The following is a 17,767-nucleotide window of genomic DNA, read 5'->3' on the forward strand; positions in this document are numbered from 1 at the left end:
AAAGGATGGAGGTGGAGCCTACACCTGGGTCGGCCAGGGAGTCATCATCCTCACAAACAATGAAGGCTACCAAGGCTTTCAATGGCAAGGTGGAATGTACCAGGGCAGGGACGGAACTGACCAAATGGTTGAAGCTGACCTGTGCAACAGTGGAAGGCCATACGCTGGGGACAAGAAGGGGTAGATCAGGTGATCCCAACTGACTGGACCGGGACAGTGTCAATCCTTGGAAGGGCATAGGAATACCCAGAAAACTCCTTGGGGCATCATGGCATACCCCAGGGAGCCACAAGAGGCCTGAGCCCTGTCAGCAGAGCCTAAGTGAATGCCTCCACCTGAGAAGGGTCAGACGCAGGTTCTTAAAAAATCTCAAGTAGAGCTAGTAGCACCAGGCATAGTGCCAGAACAGACTTGGAGGCAGAGACAGATGATAGGCCATTACACATCCGGTCAGGAGCACAGTCTGAAGATGCCATCATGGTCAGAGTCAAGAGAGGACCTTGAACAGATTAGCTGCCTCAAGATTCACATCAATGTCAGACAGGAGGAACACCTCTGAATCAGATGAAAGTAAAGGCTCAAGAGAGATGTGCCCCTGACAAAGTGAACGAGTCATCAAAAGTGATACAGATAAAGGTAAATAGGCTGGAAAAAATAACAGGTTTTATCATTCTAGTCGTTGACTAAGACACCTACATTATGAAGTCCATTTCTGGTGGGATGATATGTGAATAAAGGCAAGAAGTGCAGCAGTCATTAATGTATCAGTTTGCTTTGCTTGCTAGACAACTTTAAGGTACAGTGATTGTATGTGTCAAGATGGACAAGGGAACGCACATGCATTGAACCAGCCTTTCTAAGATCACCGTGTCCTACGACTGATGGGACAGTCACTGCTGAAAGGATTAAAAGTCGAAGGTTGAGTTGCTCATCAATTATTTGGTACTGTTGATGTTGTCACCATGAATGAGACTCAGAGAACGATGGAAGTGCTATTAGGCACTGATGCTGAAAAGGCTCCTAATGTTCACTAGAGCTACCTATTTAAAGAAAATAGTGAAATGCTTGCAATGCATTATTAGCAATGTATTTAACTTTCCTGCCGAGGGTCTGAACCAAAACTTTGCATTCTGACCACATAAGTGACACAGATGAGAATAAACAGGGATGCTCGCTCTTAGTTCAGTTATTCTCAGTCTTAATGATCCTACAACTGACTTCAGACCTCGCTGTGGACATGGTATCTTGAGTGAGCATCTTAGTATGAATCTGTATTGCATTTCAGTTTTTTTTGATTTCGTACACTTGGGTATTCAAACTTTAGCTGCGGTAGAGGTTGTTGCTGTAACTACACTGACGCGTTAGTAACTCCACGTATTGCTATCAATACAAAAAAAAGAATTTCTTCTGCACTGGGGTGAAGACGTCCCTACAGGCTCACTCAGTGAAGCTTCACAAGAAATATAATTCACCCATTTAACATCACATTTTTCACAAATACAGGAATACCCCAAAGTAGAATTTCGCAGACGTTTTAATTGCATTGGTAAGCCACAAAGAAAGGTACACTGTTAATAAAATGTTTTATTTCTTCTTTAGAACAGTGGATATGAAATTATGTTACTGCAAACAGTCAATTTTATAATGATATGGAGAAGAAATCATCACATTACTTGTGCACATTTGTTACACACCAAACACTACTCTTTGTAGTTTCTACTCATCTGTCAATTCGTTAGTTTTTTTGCAGGTCGTGAAACAAACTTTATGGTTAAATCCTCCAGCCAGAAAATGTCTACAGCACACGACACAGCCATAAAACAACTGCTTTTTTTGCACAGGGGACAACGCTTCAGTAAGACTGTTGCCATAAGTTAAGGTGAGGAGGCCAGTAATGGATAGTTAAATACATGGAAGAGTTGTGCAGTTTTGTTTTAGCTTTCTATAGGAAAATACAATTTCCCAAGCACATGGACATGTAGCGCGAGTTATGAGACCCAACAATGGGCAGGCACCAGGCCTCAGATGGTGTGCCAACCTGAGTGAGTCTAAGCTACTTTAGGCCTCTTGTGAGGTGAGGTGGCTGCATTCCTGCACATGGCTGTTCCACAATAACACTCCATACTCATTCCTATTTGATAGCACGGCCATTCACGTGTAAATGGTATTTAAACACGTGCAGCTAGTCTACACTACAGATATTCTACATTACAGATATTCTGCGACAGTCCTAAATTATATAATTCTTAAAATTCAACGCATTTAAAGGTAGACTGCAAACATTAATTTAAAGAAAATATCCATCGCTAAGGAGTGATGAATTGTGTTGTTGGTGATGCCAGTATCACAACATTATGCCACCATGTAATTCTGTGCGTGTTGAAACGATCTCTGAGGCTGCTGGATGCATCCGCATGTTGGTGCGGGGCTGGATTCCATAAAGGAGTCTTCGGAGATTATGAATAGGACCTTCCACGGGAAACATCAGTGGAAATTATTTAAAATGTGCAGATGAACACAGGAAATGCAATAGGTTTCCTTAATAGTTGATAGTAAAAATAGTGAGCCTGCTACGAAGCCTTAAAAAGTCTTTGTAGAACACAATTGTGTCCATTTCATTATGCAGAACACATCTTTCCTCAGTCTTTAAAAGAGTTGTAGGCTTTTGAAGTCCGGCTGTTGACAAAGTCTGTCTTCTTAAACTGAGCCTGTAGATGAACACAAGTTAGACAGTCAAATGAATGTGACTTTACAACTACTGCTCACACAAACCATCTTCAAGTTCTGGGTTGGTTGAAATGAAGCCCTGTGGTTTGAAGGCATCATTGCACTTCCATGACCCTCATGCCCACCCTGATGATAAACATTGTAGGGTTAAAAAAAATTGGGAGACTTTACAGATCATCAATTTCAAACATAAGCCCCCCAAACAGTTCTCGAAATGGGTGAGACACTTCACAGCAACTCTAGTGTAAATTGCATTATAGCGTGGGAAACATGCACATGTACATCAATTCTCGTTAAATAGCAGTATGTCAGTGTGATGAAGTTCAGAGCAGATGAATCCCAGACTAGTGAATCCAGGCATACAAACTTCACTTTTGAGTACATATACAATTACAAAATGCTAATTTGATTTAAAGCTGGTGAATTTTCGTACTCCAGGTACGGTGGCACAAAATAAACCACACCCATTCTTCTAAAAATCGAATAATTCCTAAACATAAATTACCGAAAGGTAAATTATTATAATTAATAAATAAATTGGAAAAGGGAAACCTAGAATAGGGTAAAGAAACAGAAGGGTTGTAATGATCTTTTCCATTTCTGAAATGCACTAAGCTATGTCTTTTCAAATGTCTTCTCAATAGAGCAAGGACTGAGTTACCAACATGCCCTCCTTCCATAAAACAGCAAATTATGCCTATTCCTCGACTGCACAATACCAGTCCAGAACCAGCAGATCCCCCTCCAGTGAAGTGCAAACTCAGAAATATGTGAGTTCGCTAAATGCAGCTATTCCCTGCCAAATTTAAGAAAACAGATAGTGGTAAAAGCAGGTTTTTCACAAAAGCAAAAGAAAGATGCCAAAACTAAAGAGAACTACTGGTGGAGGCCAAAATTATCACACAAAGACCTTCTCAAGTAGGGAGATCAAGCGTAATACCTGCTACAAATCACTATTAATCTAATGGCACAAACTATGAGATTTCTCACACTGAACATTTTAACCCCTTCGCTGCCAGGCCTTTCCCCCACCTGTGCAGAGTCTTTTTTTGGCTATTTGGGGCAGTTCGCACTTTGGCCCTCAGAACCTTTTGTTCACATAAGCTACCCACGCCAAATTGCGTCCTTTTTTTCCAACATCCTAGGGATTTTAGATGTGCCCAGACTTTGTGGGTTACCCTGAAGGAGACAAAGAAATTAGCCAAAATACAGTGAAAAGTTTTTTTTTTTTTTTTTTTTTTCAAAAAAATGGGAAAAAAGGGCTTCAGAAGGCAGCTCGTGGTTTATTCCCTGAAAATGGCATCAACAAAGGGATTGCGGTGGCAAGATGACCATCTTCCCAGCTTTCAGGAACAGGCAGACTTGAATTAGAAAACCCAATTTTTCAATACAATTTTGACATTTTACTGGGACATACCTATTTTTACTATTTTTTGTGCTTTCAGCCTCCTTCCAGTTAGTGACCGAAATGGGTGAGAAATCAATGCTGGATCTCAGACAGCTAAACATGTCTGAAAAGTAGACAAAAATCTGAACTCAGCAAGGGGTAATTTGTGTAGATCCTACAAGTGTTTCCTACAGAAAATAACAGCTGAAATAAAACAATATTGAAACTGAGGTGAAAAAAAACAGCGATTGTTCTCCACGTTTTACTCTGTAACTTTTTCCTGCGATGTCAGATTTTCGAAAGCAATATACCGTTACGTCCTCTGGACTCATCTGGTTGCGGAGATATATAGGGCTCGTAGGTTCATCAAGAACCATAGGTACCCAGAGCCAATAAATGAGCTGCACCTTGCAATGGGTTTTTATTCTATACCGGGTATACAGCAATTCATTTGCTGAAATATAAAAAGTGAAAAATAGGTATTAAGGAAACCTTGGTATTTCCAAAATGGCCACAAGATAAGGTGTTGAGAAGCAGTGGTTATTTGCACATATCTGAATTCTGGGGTGCCCATGCTAGCATGTGAATTACAGGTCATTTCTCAAATAGACGTTTTTTTTTTTTACACGCGGTCTTACATTTGGAAGGAAAAAATGTAGAGAAAGACACGGGGCAATAACACTTGTTTTGCTATTCTGTTTCCCCCAATGTCTTCCGATAAAAATGGTACCTCACTTGCGTGGATAGGCCTAGCACCCGCGACAGGAAATGCCCCAAAACACAATGTGGACACATCACATTTTCACAAACAAAACAGTGCTGTTTTTTTGCAAAGTGCCTAGCTGTGGATTTTGGCCTCTAGCTCAGCCGGCACCTAGGGAAACCTAGCAAACCTGCGCAGTTTTGAAAATTAGACACCTAGGGGAATCCAAGATGGGGTGACTTGTGGGGCTCTGACCAGGTTCTGTTACCCATAATCCTTTGCAAACCTCAAAATGTGGCCAAAAAAACACTTTTCCTCTCATTCCGGTGACAGAAAGTTCTGGAATCTGAGAGGAGCCACACATTTCCTTCCACCCAGCATTCCCCCAAGTCTCCCGATAAAAATGGTACCTCACTTGTGTGGGTAGGCCTAGCGCCTGCAAAAGGAAATGGCCCAAAACACAACGTGGACACATCACATTTTTCCACACAAAACAGAGGTGTTTTTTTTTTTTTTTTTACAAAGTGCCTACCTGTGGACTTTGGCCTCTAGCTCAGCCGGCACCTGGGGAAACCTAGCAAACCAGCATGTTTTGAAAACTAGACACCTAGGGGAATCCAAAATGGGGTGATTTGTGGGGCTCTGACCAGATTGTGTTACCCAGAATCCTTTGCAAACCTCAAAATTTGGCCCAAAAAAACAATCTTTCCTCTCATTTCGGTGACAGAAAGTTCTGGAATCAGAGAGGAGCCACAAATTTCCTTCCACCCAGCGTTCCCCCAAGTCTCCTGATAAAAATGGTACCTCACTTTTGTGGGTGGACCTAGTGCCCACGAAAGGAAATGCCCCAAAACACTATCGGGACACATTAAAATGATCAAATACAAAACTACCTGTTTTGGCAGGGGGGCACCTGCGTTTTTGGTCCTGGGCTCAGCAGCCTTCTAGGGAAACCTACCAAACACAGACATTTCTGAAAACTAGACACCCGAGGGAGTCCAGTGAGGTGTGACTTGCGTGGATCCAATAATGTTTTCTTACCCAGAATCCTCAACAAACCTCAAATTTAACTAACAAAATCAAATTTTTCCCACATTTCTGTGTGGGATCACCGCACTGGGACACATTTCATACCACCCAATGTTCCCCTCAGTTTCCCGGTAAAAATGATACCTCATTTGTGTAGGTGGGGCAAGTGCTTGTGAAAGGGAAGAGCCAAAATCATGTCGATATTGAGGGGGAACAAAGGGGGTCCAAAAGGGCAGTTTGCAAAAAAAACATTTTTAGGCTGACAAGTGCAGCAGAATTTTTTTCGGTATAGATGAGAATGCTGGGTGGTAGGAATTTTGTGGATTCCTGCAGATTCCGGAAGGTTTCATCACAAAAACGTGGGAAAAATGTGTGATTTCCAGCAAAGTTGGAGGTTTGCAGGGGATTGTGGGTACAAAAATGGTGCGGGTGCATGTGAAACACACCACCCTGGAATCACCCAGATGTCTAGTTTTTAGATGGGTCTAGGTCTTGTGGATTTTTCTACATGGCAGCGTCCCAAAGTCCATAAAGTGCAGCCCTCACCATTCCAAGTGGGACGATTTTGAGAGTAAGCCAAGCTCTCATGGCCCAAACGTAAAACTAAAACCCAAAATAATCAAATGGCTTCTTGCTTGCTGTGGGATAAGATGTTTTAGAGTGCGGGGAGAGCTGAAAGACTGTTACCCCCTTCAGTTGAGGTGGGGGCGTAACCAGGCTCATACTTGTTGGTAGCCACCACCCCAATATTTTTTCTTTTTTTTAAAAATCCCTGGCATCTAGTAGACTTTCTGACACCCGGGGCGTGGATCAGGGGTAATTGCCCCATCTGCCCACTGGTGGGCAGAACAACTTTGGCCCCATTTATTTGGGATGGGGGTATGGCCATACCCCCACCCTCTTATTTAAAAAAAAAAAAAAACTTCCCTGGCCTATGGTGGGCTTTCTGCCCCCCCTTGGGGCAGATGGGCCTTCCAAAAATAGACCTGGGGGCATTTATGGCCAACAGTAATGTGCCCCAATGGGGAGCGACCCTTACCCAATGGGCTTCCCCCCTAAAGAAAACAAATGCATACACACACACCAATCTCTGGTGCCTAAGTGATTTCTACCCCCATGGGGGCAGATTGGCCTAACAAAAATCAGCCAATCTGCCCCAAGGGGGGCAGAAATGGTCTAAATACAATTTCCCCCCCAGGGGAGCTACCCTTGACTAAGGGGTCGCTCCCCACCTCTAAAAAAACAAAACAAAAAAAACATTTTTTTTTTTTATCCCTAGAGGTTTCTGCCACACCTAACAATAGGCCGATCTGCCCCCGGGGGGGGGGGGCAGAAAAGGCCTAAAATAAATTTGCACCCCCTCCCCCGGGTAGCGACCCTTGCCTAAGGGGTCGCTCCCCATCTCTAAAAAAACAAAACAAAACAAAAAATCCCCAAAAAATGTATCCCTGGCGCCTAGAGGCTTCTGTCCCCCCCCCGGGGGCAGATCGGCCTAATAGCAATAGGCCGATCTGCCCTCGGAGGGGGAGCAGAAATGGCCTAAAATCCCTCCCGGGGAGCGACCCTTGCCTTCGGAGTCGCTCCCCTTGCGTGACAATGGCGCAAAACAAAAAAAAAAAGGGGGGCAGAAATGGCTTAAATATAATTTGCCCCCTAGGGAAGCGACCCTTGCCTAAGGGGTCACTCCTCACCTCTAAAAACAAAAACAAAGCAAAAAAAAATAAATTATCCTGGTGCCTAGAGGTTTCTGCCCACCCCCTGGGGGCAGATCGGCCTAACAATAGGCAGAAAAGGCCTTAAAAAAAAAAAAAAAAACACTCAGAGAGACTTCAAAGGGAAGGAAATTCCTTTCCTTCCCTTTGAAGCCTCTCAGGCCTCCTCCATGTGATCGGAAGAGAAATGCTGAGCATTTCGCGCGCCAACGTCACGGGGGGCTGTTGGGGGGGGGTGAAGGGCTTCCCCTTCCATCCCTGCGTTGGGAGGGAACCCCACAGACGGAGCATAGCGCTACCTCTGGGCTCTGTGCCCAGGACGTAATGGTTACGTCCTGGGCACTCGAGCACTGTGCCGCAGGACATAACCATTACGTCCGCGGCACAGAAGGGGTTAAAGCAATAAAGAAGTTTTACTGCTCTGTCAGGAGTGCAGTGAATGTGGCCTGCTTGCAAGAGACACCAAACATAAGGTAGAAGGAGAGAAACTGACAAGCAGATGAAAGTGCAACTAGTTCACCCAAGCTACTCTAAATATACTAGGGGTTTCCTTATTTGGGTATCTCCAATGACACCTTTCGCAGTAAACACAGTTACTGTAGATGAACTGGGAAGATCAGTCTTACTGGAATGCTAACTGAATAGTAGGGATACAATGCAGATATACATATATGCACCTCCAAATAACAAAATTAATTTTATTGAAAGGCTTATGAGTTTCTTAATTGATATGGTGCCCAAACCGATCAGATGTGAAGGGGACATTAACTATGTGGCTGATCCCCGTAAGGGCAGATTGCACTGAACACGGCTAATTCCACCAGCTTTATAATTGGCAAAGTTCAACAAATGGGCCAAGAGTTGGAAGGGAATAGATAAATGGTGGGTGCTAATCCCTCAAAGAAGCGAGTATTCATACTATACTTACGTATATGAGCGTCTCTGTAGATGTTACAGTATATCATGTTCAGGCTCAGTGTTAGATATGCCCTCAGACAGTGACTATCCCTGTAAAATGTCTTCACACCATAACTCTCTTTTGATGTCCTTAATGTGGGGTAGGGCACAAAGAGCCATAGCGCTTGCAGCCATCAGCATTGAAAGGCATTGCTTATAGGAGCACTGTAGGAGACCAGATCTGACAATACTTCTCTGAGACTGGGTACTCAACAGGGATCATTCCAACAGAGTGGAAGTCATTTGCAGAGGTATTAAGAGGCGACAGCATTAAAACATCCATTTGTATCAAAAAATCATTGCAGCAAAGAGTAATATGGATAAAGAGAATTTTTTATGACATTCATTGACCTTCTGCCAACTTGGTTAGCAGAGCCCTATGAACTTGTGGGACAAACTACTTCTGAACACTGTAGACAGAGGTACAATTCCCCTACTGAAGCCCAGAAGGCACCCCTTTGATAAAGAGTTTATATCGCCTGCTGTGAATGTTCAACACTATCTATAAAAGTCTATGTAAAATCTTTGGAACTAGACACTTGCTAGGCCTGCTAATGGCAATCCATCCAAATCATAGTGGATTTGCACTTCAAAAGTACAGGACTGCTGATATAAGGAGCAGTTTTCATTGTCCCTGAAAACATATTAATCATTGATCTCTTCTTGACTGTGGTATCCACTGACATGGAGTACGTGTTTGATATGCTAAACTTGTAATATTGTTCTCGGTCCCACTGAAACTCAGAACAGGGGATGTATTTTGAGCCATAGTTAAATTACTGTCCACAAATGCTGAAGAGATAGTACATGCAGGACAGATTATTTCTGACCTACAGCGGGTGAGAGAAGGCATCCACTAGTGATGCCCTTTATTGTACCTTCTATTTGCTTTGGCTATGAACCCTTGGCGTCCATGATGCAAGAACAAAGCAATACCTGGAGAGAAGCATATGGGGGGTCATTACAACCTCGGCGGTCTTTTTACAAGACCGCCGAGGGACCGCTGTGCTGAAGACCGCCAGTGGTGGCGGTTTTCCGCTCGGCGTCTTATGACTGTTGGCAGCTCTATGTCATTTTTCCGACGGAGAGCCGCCAACAACCATAATGACGGGCAGCGGGAAGTGGAGGTTGCTCCACTTCCACTGCCACGCCAACAGAACAACGCCCAGCTAATCACGTCCTGTGATTCTGCGCGGCGGTGTTCTGTTGGCGGTGTGGTGTCGGCGGAGCTGCCCCCATGGCTCCCGTCCCCTCCCGGAGGATCGACGGAACAGGTAAGTCGATCGTCCGTTAGGGGAGGGGGGTCAGGGGGTGTTGTCTGTTGTGTGCGTGCATGGGGGTGTGCGTGGGTGTATGTAGAGGGGGTGTGTGAGTGCGTGTATGCTTGCGGGGGTGTTGCATGTTTTGGGAATAAGTGCGTGTATGTCTGTGGGTATGTCTGTATGGATGTGTGCATGTATGTTTGAATGTGGGTGTGCGTGTCTGACTGTGTGTGTGGATGTTGGCATGTGTGTCGGTGTGTGTGCGTGTATGTGTGTTGGTGGTGCCTGCGTGCATGTCGGGTGTGTATGAGTAAGGTAATGTCAGGGGTGGGGATCAAATCAAATCAAATCATTAACATTTATAAAGCGCGCTACTCACCCGTGCGGGTCTCAAGGCGCTAGGGGGGAAAGGGGGGGTTATCGCTGCTCGAACAGCCAAGTCTTTAGGAGTCTCCGGAAAGCGGAGTGGTCCTGGGTGGTCCTGAGGCTGGTGGGGAGGGAGTTCCAGGTCTTGGCCGCCAGGAAGGAGAAAGATCTCCCACCCGCCGTGGAGCGGCGGGTGCGAGGGACGGCAGCAAGTGCGAGGCCAGCGGAGCGGAGGGGGCGGGTGGGGACGTAGAAGCTGAGGCGTCTGTTGAGGTATTCCGGTCCCTTGTTGTGGAGGGCTTTGTGTGCGTGGGTGAGAAGACGGAAGGTGATCCTTTTGCTGACTGGGAGCCAATGCAGGTGTCTCAGGTGTGCGGAGATGTGGCTGTTGCGGGGTACGTCGAGGATGAGGCGGGCCGAGGCGTTTTGGATGCGTTGCAGGCGGTTTTGGAGTTTGGCGGTGGTCCCGGCGTAGAGGGTGTTGCCGTAGTCCAGGCGACTCGTGACAAGGGCGTGGGTCACGGTTTTTCTGGTGTCGGCGGGGATCCAGCGGAAGATCTTGCGGAGCATGCGGAGAGTGAGGAAGCAGGCGGAGGACACGGCGTTGACTTGCTTGGTCATGGTGAGAAGAGGGTCCAAGATGAAGCCGAGGTTGCGGGCGTGGTCTGCGGGGGTCGGTGCGGTGCCGAGGGCCGTGGGCCACCAGGAGTCGTCCCAGGCGGACGGGGTGTTGCCGAGGATGAGGACTTCCGTTTTTTCAGAGTTCAGCTTTAGGCGGCTGAGCCTCATCCAATCTGCGACGTCCTTCATACCCTCTTGTAGGTTGGTCTTGGCGCTGGCGGGGTCCTTGGTGAGGGAGAGTACAAGTTGGGTGTCGTCGGCGTAGGAGGTGATGATGATGTCGTGCTTGCGTACGATGTCGGCGAGGGGGCTCATGTAGACATTGAAGAGTGTCGGGCTGAGCGATGAGCCTTGAGGTACGCCGCAGATGATCTTGGTGGGTTCTGAGCGAAACGGAGGGAGGTAAACTCTTTGGGAGCGGTTAGCGAGGAAGGAGGCGATCCAGTCCAGGGCCTGGCCTTGGATCCCGGTGGAGCGTAGGCGGGTGATTAGGGTGCGGTGACAGACGGTGTCAAAGGCAGCCGAGAGGTCGAGGAGAATGAGGGCGACTGTTTCACCGTTGTCCATCAGGGTTCTGATGTCGTCTGTGACTGAGATGAGGGCGGTTTCCGTGCTGTGGTTGGTTCGGAATCCGGTTTGTGAAGGGTCGAGCAGGTTGTTGTCTTCCAGGAAGGTGGTCAGCTGTTTGTTGACGGTCTTTTCTATTACCTTGGCTGGGAAAGGTAGAAGAGAGATGGGGCGGAAGTTTTTCAGGTCGCTTGGGTCAGCCGTAGGTTTCTTTAGTAGGGCGTTGACTTCAGCGTGCTTCCAGCATTCGGGGAAGGTAGCAGAAGAAAAAGAAGAGTTGATGACGGTCTGGAGGTGCGGGGCGATGATGTCGTCGGCTTTGTTAAAGATGAAGTGCGGGCAGGGGTCCGAAGGGGCGCCGGAGTGGATAGAGTTCATGATGGATTTGGTTTCTTCCGTGTTGATGTGGGTCCAGTTGTTGAGGGTGATGTCCGGGGAAGCGGGTTCAGTGGTGTATGGTTGGGTCTGGTGTCCGAAGCTGTCGTGGAGGTCGCTGATCTTGCGATGGAAGAAAGTGGCGAGGGATTCGCACAAATCCTGTGAGGGCGTGACGGCGTTGGCGCTGGCGCTGGGGTTGGAGAACTCTTTGACGATGCTGAAGAGTTCTCTGCTGTTGTGGCTGTTTTTGTCTAGTCTGTCGGTGAAAAAGTTCCTTTTGGCAGTGCGGATCAGGTGGTGGTGTTCGCGTGTAGCGTTCTTGAGGGCGGTCATGTTGTCAGCGGTGTGGTCCTTGCGCCAGGCCTTCTCAAGGGCACGACAAGTTTTCTTTGATTCTTTGAGGGTGTCAGAGAACCAGAGAGGTTTTTTGGTGTTGGTCTGTCGATGCGTGCGTTTGAGGGGAGCAAGGTTGTCAGCGCAGTTGGAGATCCAGTTTGTGAGGTTGAGAGCTGCGTCGTTGGGGTCGGTGGTGAGGGTGGGTTGGTTGGCGGCGAGAGCGGAGAAGAGTTGCTCTTCAGGGATCTTGTTCCACTGTCGACGAGGGATGGGTTGAGTGCGGAGGTGGGAGGTCTCGCGTCGGAATGTGAAGTGGACGCAGCTGTGGTCGGTCCAGTGTAGGGCAGAGGTGTGGCTGAAGAAGACGTGTTTGCTGGCGGAGAAGATAGGGTCGAGCGTGTGTCCGGCGATGTGGGTGGCGGTGTTCACCAGTTGTTTGAGGCCGAGGTTGGCGAGGTTGTCGAGCAGGGTGGTGGTGTTGGGGTCGTTGTTTTGTTCCAGATGGAAGTTGAGGTCGCCTAGGAGGATGTAGTCAGGTGAGGCGAGGGCGTGCGGGGAGATGAAGTCGGCGATGGCGTCGCTGAAAGAGGCGCGAGGTCCGGGAGGACGGTAGACGAGGGATCCTCTGAGGGTGGTCCTTGGGTCGGTGCGAATCTGAAAATGCAGGTGTTCAGCGGCGAGGGGGGGTCTTCGGTGGAGGTGGTGACGCTGATGGAGTCTTTGAAGATGATGGCGACACCTCCTCCTACTTGGTTGGTGCGGTCTTTTCTGGAGATCTTGTAGCCTTCGGGGATGGCGGTAGCGATGTCTGGAGCAGAGGAGGCGTTCATCCATGTCTCCGTGATGAAGGCGACGTCCGGGGCTGTGGAGTCCAGGAGGTCCCAAAGTTCAACGGCGTGCTTGTGGACGGAACGAGCGTTGACCAGGATGCACTTGAGGTGGTTGATGGCGCGTGGGCTTGTGGTCGTGGTAGTTGCGTGGTGGAAGATGCGTTTGCAGGAGTTGCAGGCGAAGGGTCCATGGGTGCGTTTGGGGTGAGCTAGGAAGCAGGTTTTGGAGCGCCCTGGGTTGAGGGCGTGGAGGGTGGTGGGGTCGTAGCGGATCAGCGGGGCTTGGGGGAGCTGGGGACCAGGGGTCGTGGCGCTGGGCGCGGGCCAGGCGCGGACGGGCGCAGACGGGCTTGCCTCTGGCGCGCCTCCGGCGTGCCCGCAGCGCGCGCCCGCTGCGCAGTCGCGCAGCGGCCGCCATAAGAGGTAGGAGGGGGGGGAGGGGTCAGCTGGGGGCGAATGGGAGCTGGGGGGCAGGGGCGTGCAGGAGGTCGCGGCGGGAAAGCGCGAGGGAGGGGGGGACAGGTAGAGTGAGAGGAGCTGGGGGAGGGGGTTTAGGGTGGAGGAGGGTGAGTGTTAGGAGGTTTGGAGATTAGGGAGAGAGATAGGAGTAGGGTTGTGAAGATAGGGGAGGGGGGGTTGTAGAGGTGGGTGAGGGAGAGAGGTAGAGTGAGAGGATAGGGAGATAGGTAGTAGAGGGGGTGGCGGGAGGGGGGGAGAGATAGAGAAATAGATAGAGAAAATAGATAGAGAAGTCGATAGATAGGGAAATAGATAGATAGACAGATAGGTAGGTAGGAGGAGGTGGAGAGTGGGGGAGTTAGATAGTGAGATAGGGAGCTAGAGAGATAGGAAGATAGGAGGAGTGAGGGAGGTAGATAGCGAACGGGTTAGCTAGGGGTGAGAGAGGGGGAGGCGAGTGAGGGAGGGGGATGAGGAAGGAGCAGGAGGGCAGGCTCGGGGGAAGAAGACGGAGGAGGTAGAAGAGCCGAAGACAGGAGAACAGAGGACAGAAGAACAGAAGACAGAATTACATATATGGGGGTCCTGCCACCCTTGGGGGGTGGCAGGGGTGGTGGGGGGTGTAGGAGAGGGAGTCGGTGTGGGGGAGACCCCTATTAGTGCCAGGGAAGGAATTCCCTGGAACTGATAGTGCTTACCGCCATGGATTTCATGGCAGTTCCTACTGCTGGAAATCCACAGCGGTAAGCCGGGTCACAATACCGGTGGCTGTATTGTCACGGCCGCCGGGCTGGAGACCGAGGTCTCCAGCCCAGCGGTCGTCTCCGCCCTGGCGGGCAGAACGGAGAAGCGTCAGATGACCATGGCGGTCACAATACCGGCGGCGGTATTGTCACGGCCACCGGGCTGGAGACCCAGGTCTCCAGCCCAGCGGGCGGAACGGAGAAGCGGCGCATGACCATGGCGGTAGCCGCCATGGTCATAATTCCCAAAAAAAGACCGCCAGCCTGTTGCCCGTCTTACCGCCGCTTTAACACCGTCCGCCAGGGTTGTAATGACCACCATGATCTCACTATATGCTGATGACATGCTACTAACTGAAGAATGCCACTACGCATTAAGAACCCACAGTGAGAGTCCTAGAATGTTTCAGTAATGTCTTCGGTCTGAGCTATTTGAAGCAAAACATGTATGCTTCCGATCAGACAGAAGGCAAACTCCATGATATTTGAGTATGCACATGTACCACTGGGAAGATGAAGTGCATAGTAACAGCTGTCTCATACACAGGAAACCGAATATCTTTCTGGCAAAAGATACTATGGACACTGATGGGGAGCAATGCTTTATTTAAAATTTAAGTATTATTGAGATTACTCTATTATACTGCTAATTTGACTGCTGTGTTAAGACCACTGCTGTCTTAGTGAGGGAATTGATATGAAGTTTGGGTTGTTGCCAAGTGGCATTGCAAACTCCTAAGTTGCCTGTAACAGGGTGCAGCCTATGGGTGCTCGATTTTGAACCGTATTATCTAGCAGCTCGGCTTGATTCACTGTACAGATGAATAGCTAAGCGTGACACAGTAGAACACATATCACAATATTAGGCAATGGATTACTGCAAACAAATATGGTGAAAAAAGGGTCTACATGAATTTACCCTTAAGTGTTTCACATAGCCCAATGCTGCTGGGATAGATGTTTTGCCACTCCCAAAGGTGACTGAGAGGAAAAAATGCTCTGCGTACAGTCCTACTGATGGACTATAACACTACCAAAATGTAGGCAGATGTTACAACTAGGGGACAGCTTTCCCTGTCCTACAGTTATTATTATTCATTATCAGTGTCCTCTCCAGATATAGGGGGTCATTCCTACCCTGGGGACCGCGGATGCACCGCCAACAGGCTGGCGGTGCATCCAGGCCCATTCTGACCGCGGCGGTAAAGCCGCGGTCAGAAAAGGGAAACCGGCGGTTTCCCGCCGGTTTTCCCCTGGCCTGCAGAATCCCCCATGGCGATGGGGATTTTGACCCCTTCCCGCCAGCCTGGTTCTGGCGGTTTCGACCGCCAGAACCAGGCTGGCGGGAACAGGTGTCGTGGGGCCCCTGGGGGCCCCTGCAGTGCCCATGCCAATGGCATGGGCACTGCAGGGGCCCCCTAACAGGGCCCCACATTGATTTCCAGTGTCTGCATAGCAGACACTGGAAATCGCGACGGGTGCAACTGCACCCGTCGCACAAAAGCAACTCCGCCGGCTCCATTCAGAGCCGGCTTCATCGTTGCTGTGGGTTTCCCGCTGGGCGGGCGGGCGGCCTTTTGGCGGTCGCCCGCCCGCCCAGCGGGAAAGCCAGAATGACCGCCGCGGTCTTTTGACCGCGGTACGGTCTTCTGGCGGTTCCCGCTTGAAACTAGGAATCACCACCATAGATCGGTAAGTACCACCTAGATGTGGAGAGGACACCAAAGATGAAGCATGCTATGATGTATAGTGGGTCCTTGTCCAATATTTTGTTATATATATATATGACATAGTAGTAGGACAGAGAAAACTGTTACATAGTTGCAGCATCTCCCTCCCTTTTGTGTAGCACGACAGGTGTTTTACCAAAACAGAGAAGCTGACTGCAAAAGCACTTTATTGCCACTGTGATGCACTTACAGACTGAGGAAAGTACCAAAAAGCCCGAGGGACAACAGCATGGGCAACAGAGGGGCTAGGGACAATAGAAGACTTAGATGCAAACTGCACATTATGAACTTCTGGCAAACAATGAACAGAAAACAATATGAAGGTGCACCAATTTTTTGACTTATGCGTCCATCCGAAGGACAGCCGACTTTAATGTAATAGTGAATGAGAGGACCCTCCAATGCATGGGGTGTTGCAAAGGATGCTACCACTGGGCAAAGGGAAGAAACTAATCATTCTATTAAATCAAAACTAGTCATTCTATTAAATCAAAACTAGATAGAGAGAACCAAATACAATCCAAAATGTCAATGGCATATAGTTAATGGTGGACGTTGGCCAGGAATCTGATTACTCTCTGAAATCTCCAGAAATCCAAGATTCAAATTACTACAATATAATTATATACAATGGATGGGTTTACCTCCATCTCAACTAGGGAACATAAATCAATCAATATGCTTCTAATACATGCACTATGTGCTCAGGCGACAATGCAGATTTTGTGCACTGGGTTTAGGGATACCAAATTATTAATAACAGTTGGAGCTAGATTACCAGAGGACAGAGCTACCCCATAAACTGTAGCTGTTTAAGCCCGAAACCTACCTCCTAGGTGTCACGACCAAACCAAAACAACTAAAATTGGAATGTAAATTTATAGTAGCCATGGTAACAGGAAAGCACTTAATGTCAATACAATGCTGGCTAACAGATGTATTAAAATGGGTGGTGGCTGAAAATACTGTATTGGACAAGATGAGAAATAGAGGAGGTGATTCAGTATGAAAAACTATAAACTGGGATGAGCTTATACTGAAATTAGTGGAAAAACACTCAGACAATAAACCATCAGACTCGGAGGTCTGCCCGCAAATAACTACCAAAGGGAACTTAAAGCACAAACAAAAATACAAAATTGAGTTAATCAATGGCCACGTAATCTACACAAAGGAACAGTGCTTGCATTAATCACAAAATTATAAAAACAATAGAAAGGTGGCTATATGGGAAACACATCTGGATCCCTACTGCAGGAAGAACAAGAGAGCTTATGCTGCCAGAGCAAAACAGGTTAAAAAAGTACGAGGAGATAACATTTTACCGATCACCTATAATTTATGTTACAAGCTTTTGATTTGAAAAATTGACAAACTGATTTACAATGTCCAGGACACGTCTTAAATGAGAATATATTACATCAAAAAGGATTAACACAGATAAACTGTATACATTTAAAGAACAAAAAATATATTTTTAAAACTTCATGTTAAAATGTAATCCTTTAATGTCTCCCTGGACCTACTTTTTGTTTTCAGGGAGGGCTTGGATCTGCTACTCCAGTGTGATTAATGTTCTCTGTAGGGCATCACATTCTGTACTAAGAAGTTACATAATTATGTTGATCCACTGTTCAAATGGGTAATAGTCTTCAAGGGTCTCAAATCTAGTATGTTTTTATACCAAGTCCATCCATCTGTATGCTAAAGATCACCCTGTCACTAGTGTTTCTGGGAGGAGTTTGAGTGGCACATTTTGTTGGATTGAATCCACTAGCTAAGGTAGGGGGATACTGTATCTCATTTCCTTCAACTGTGGTTGCTAAATTAATCAAATTCACTCAGTTTTGTCTAGTGATAGGCACACACTATGGCTACCTATCCCTCAGCTCTCTTCCCCACTTCATGACCTAGAGATTGTCAGTGCGCTCCCAATAATGCAACGCATTTCAGCTGATTG

The 17,767-nt window shown here is 47.6% G+C and overlaps 1 protein-coding gene across 2 annotated transcripts in view; it reads right to left on the reverse strand.

Annotated features, from left to right (window-relative positions):
- Nucleotides 1-1,566: 1,566 nt before the first annotated feature.
- The window catches only part of PKP2 (plakophilin 2), a 468,963-nt gene continuing 452,762 nt past the window's right edge, over nucleotides 1,567-17,767 (reverse strand). The window contains exon 13 of one of the 2 annotated variants that reach the window (XM_069228624.1): nucleotides 1,567-2,708. In XM_069228624.1, coding sequence (XP_069084725.1) covers nucleotides 2,640-2,708 — 69 coding nt within the window. In that variant the 3' untranslated portion in view covers nucleotides 1,567-2,639. The remainder of the gene's footprint in view (nucleotides 2,709-17,767) is intronic. The other variant, XM_069228623.1, reaches the window with a different exon arrangement.

This window comes from Pleurodeles waltl, chromosome 4_1 (assembly GCF_031143425.1).
Source record: "Pleurodeles waltl isolate 20211129_DDA chromosome 4_1, aPleWal1.hap1.20221129, whole genome shotgun sequence".
NCBI classification, from domain to species: Eukaryota; Metazoa; Chordata; class Amphibia; order Caudata; family Salamandridae; genus Pleurodeles; species Pleurodeles waltl.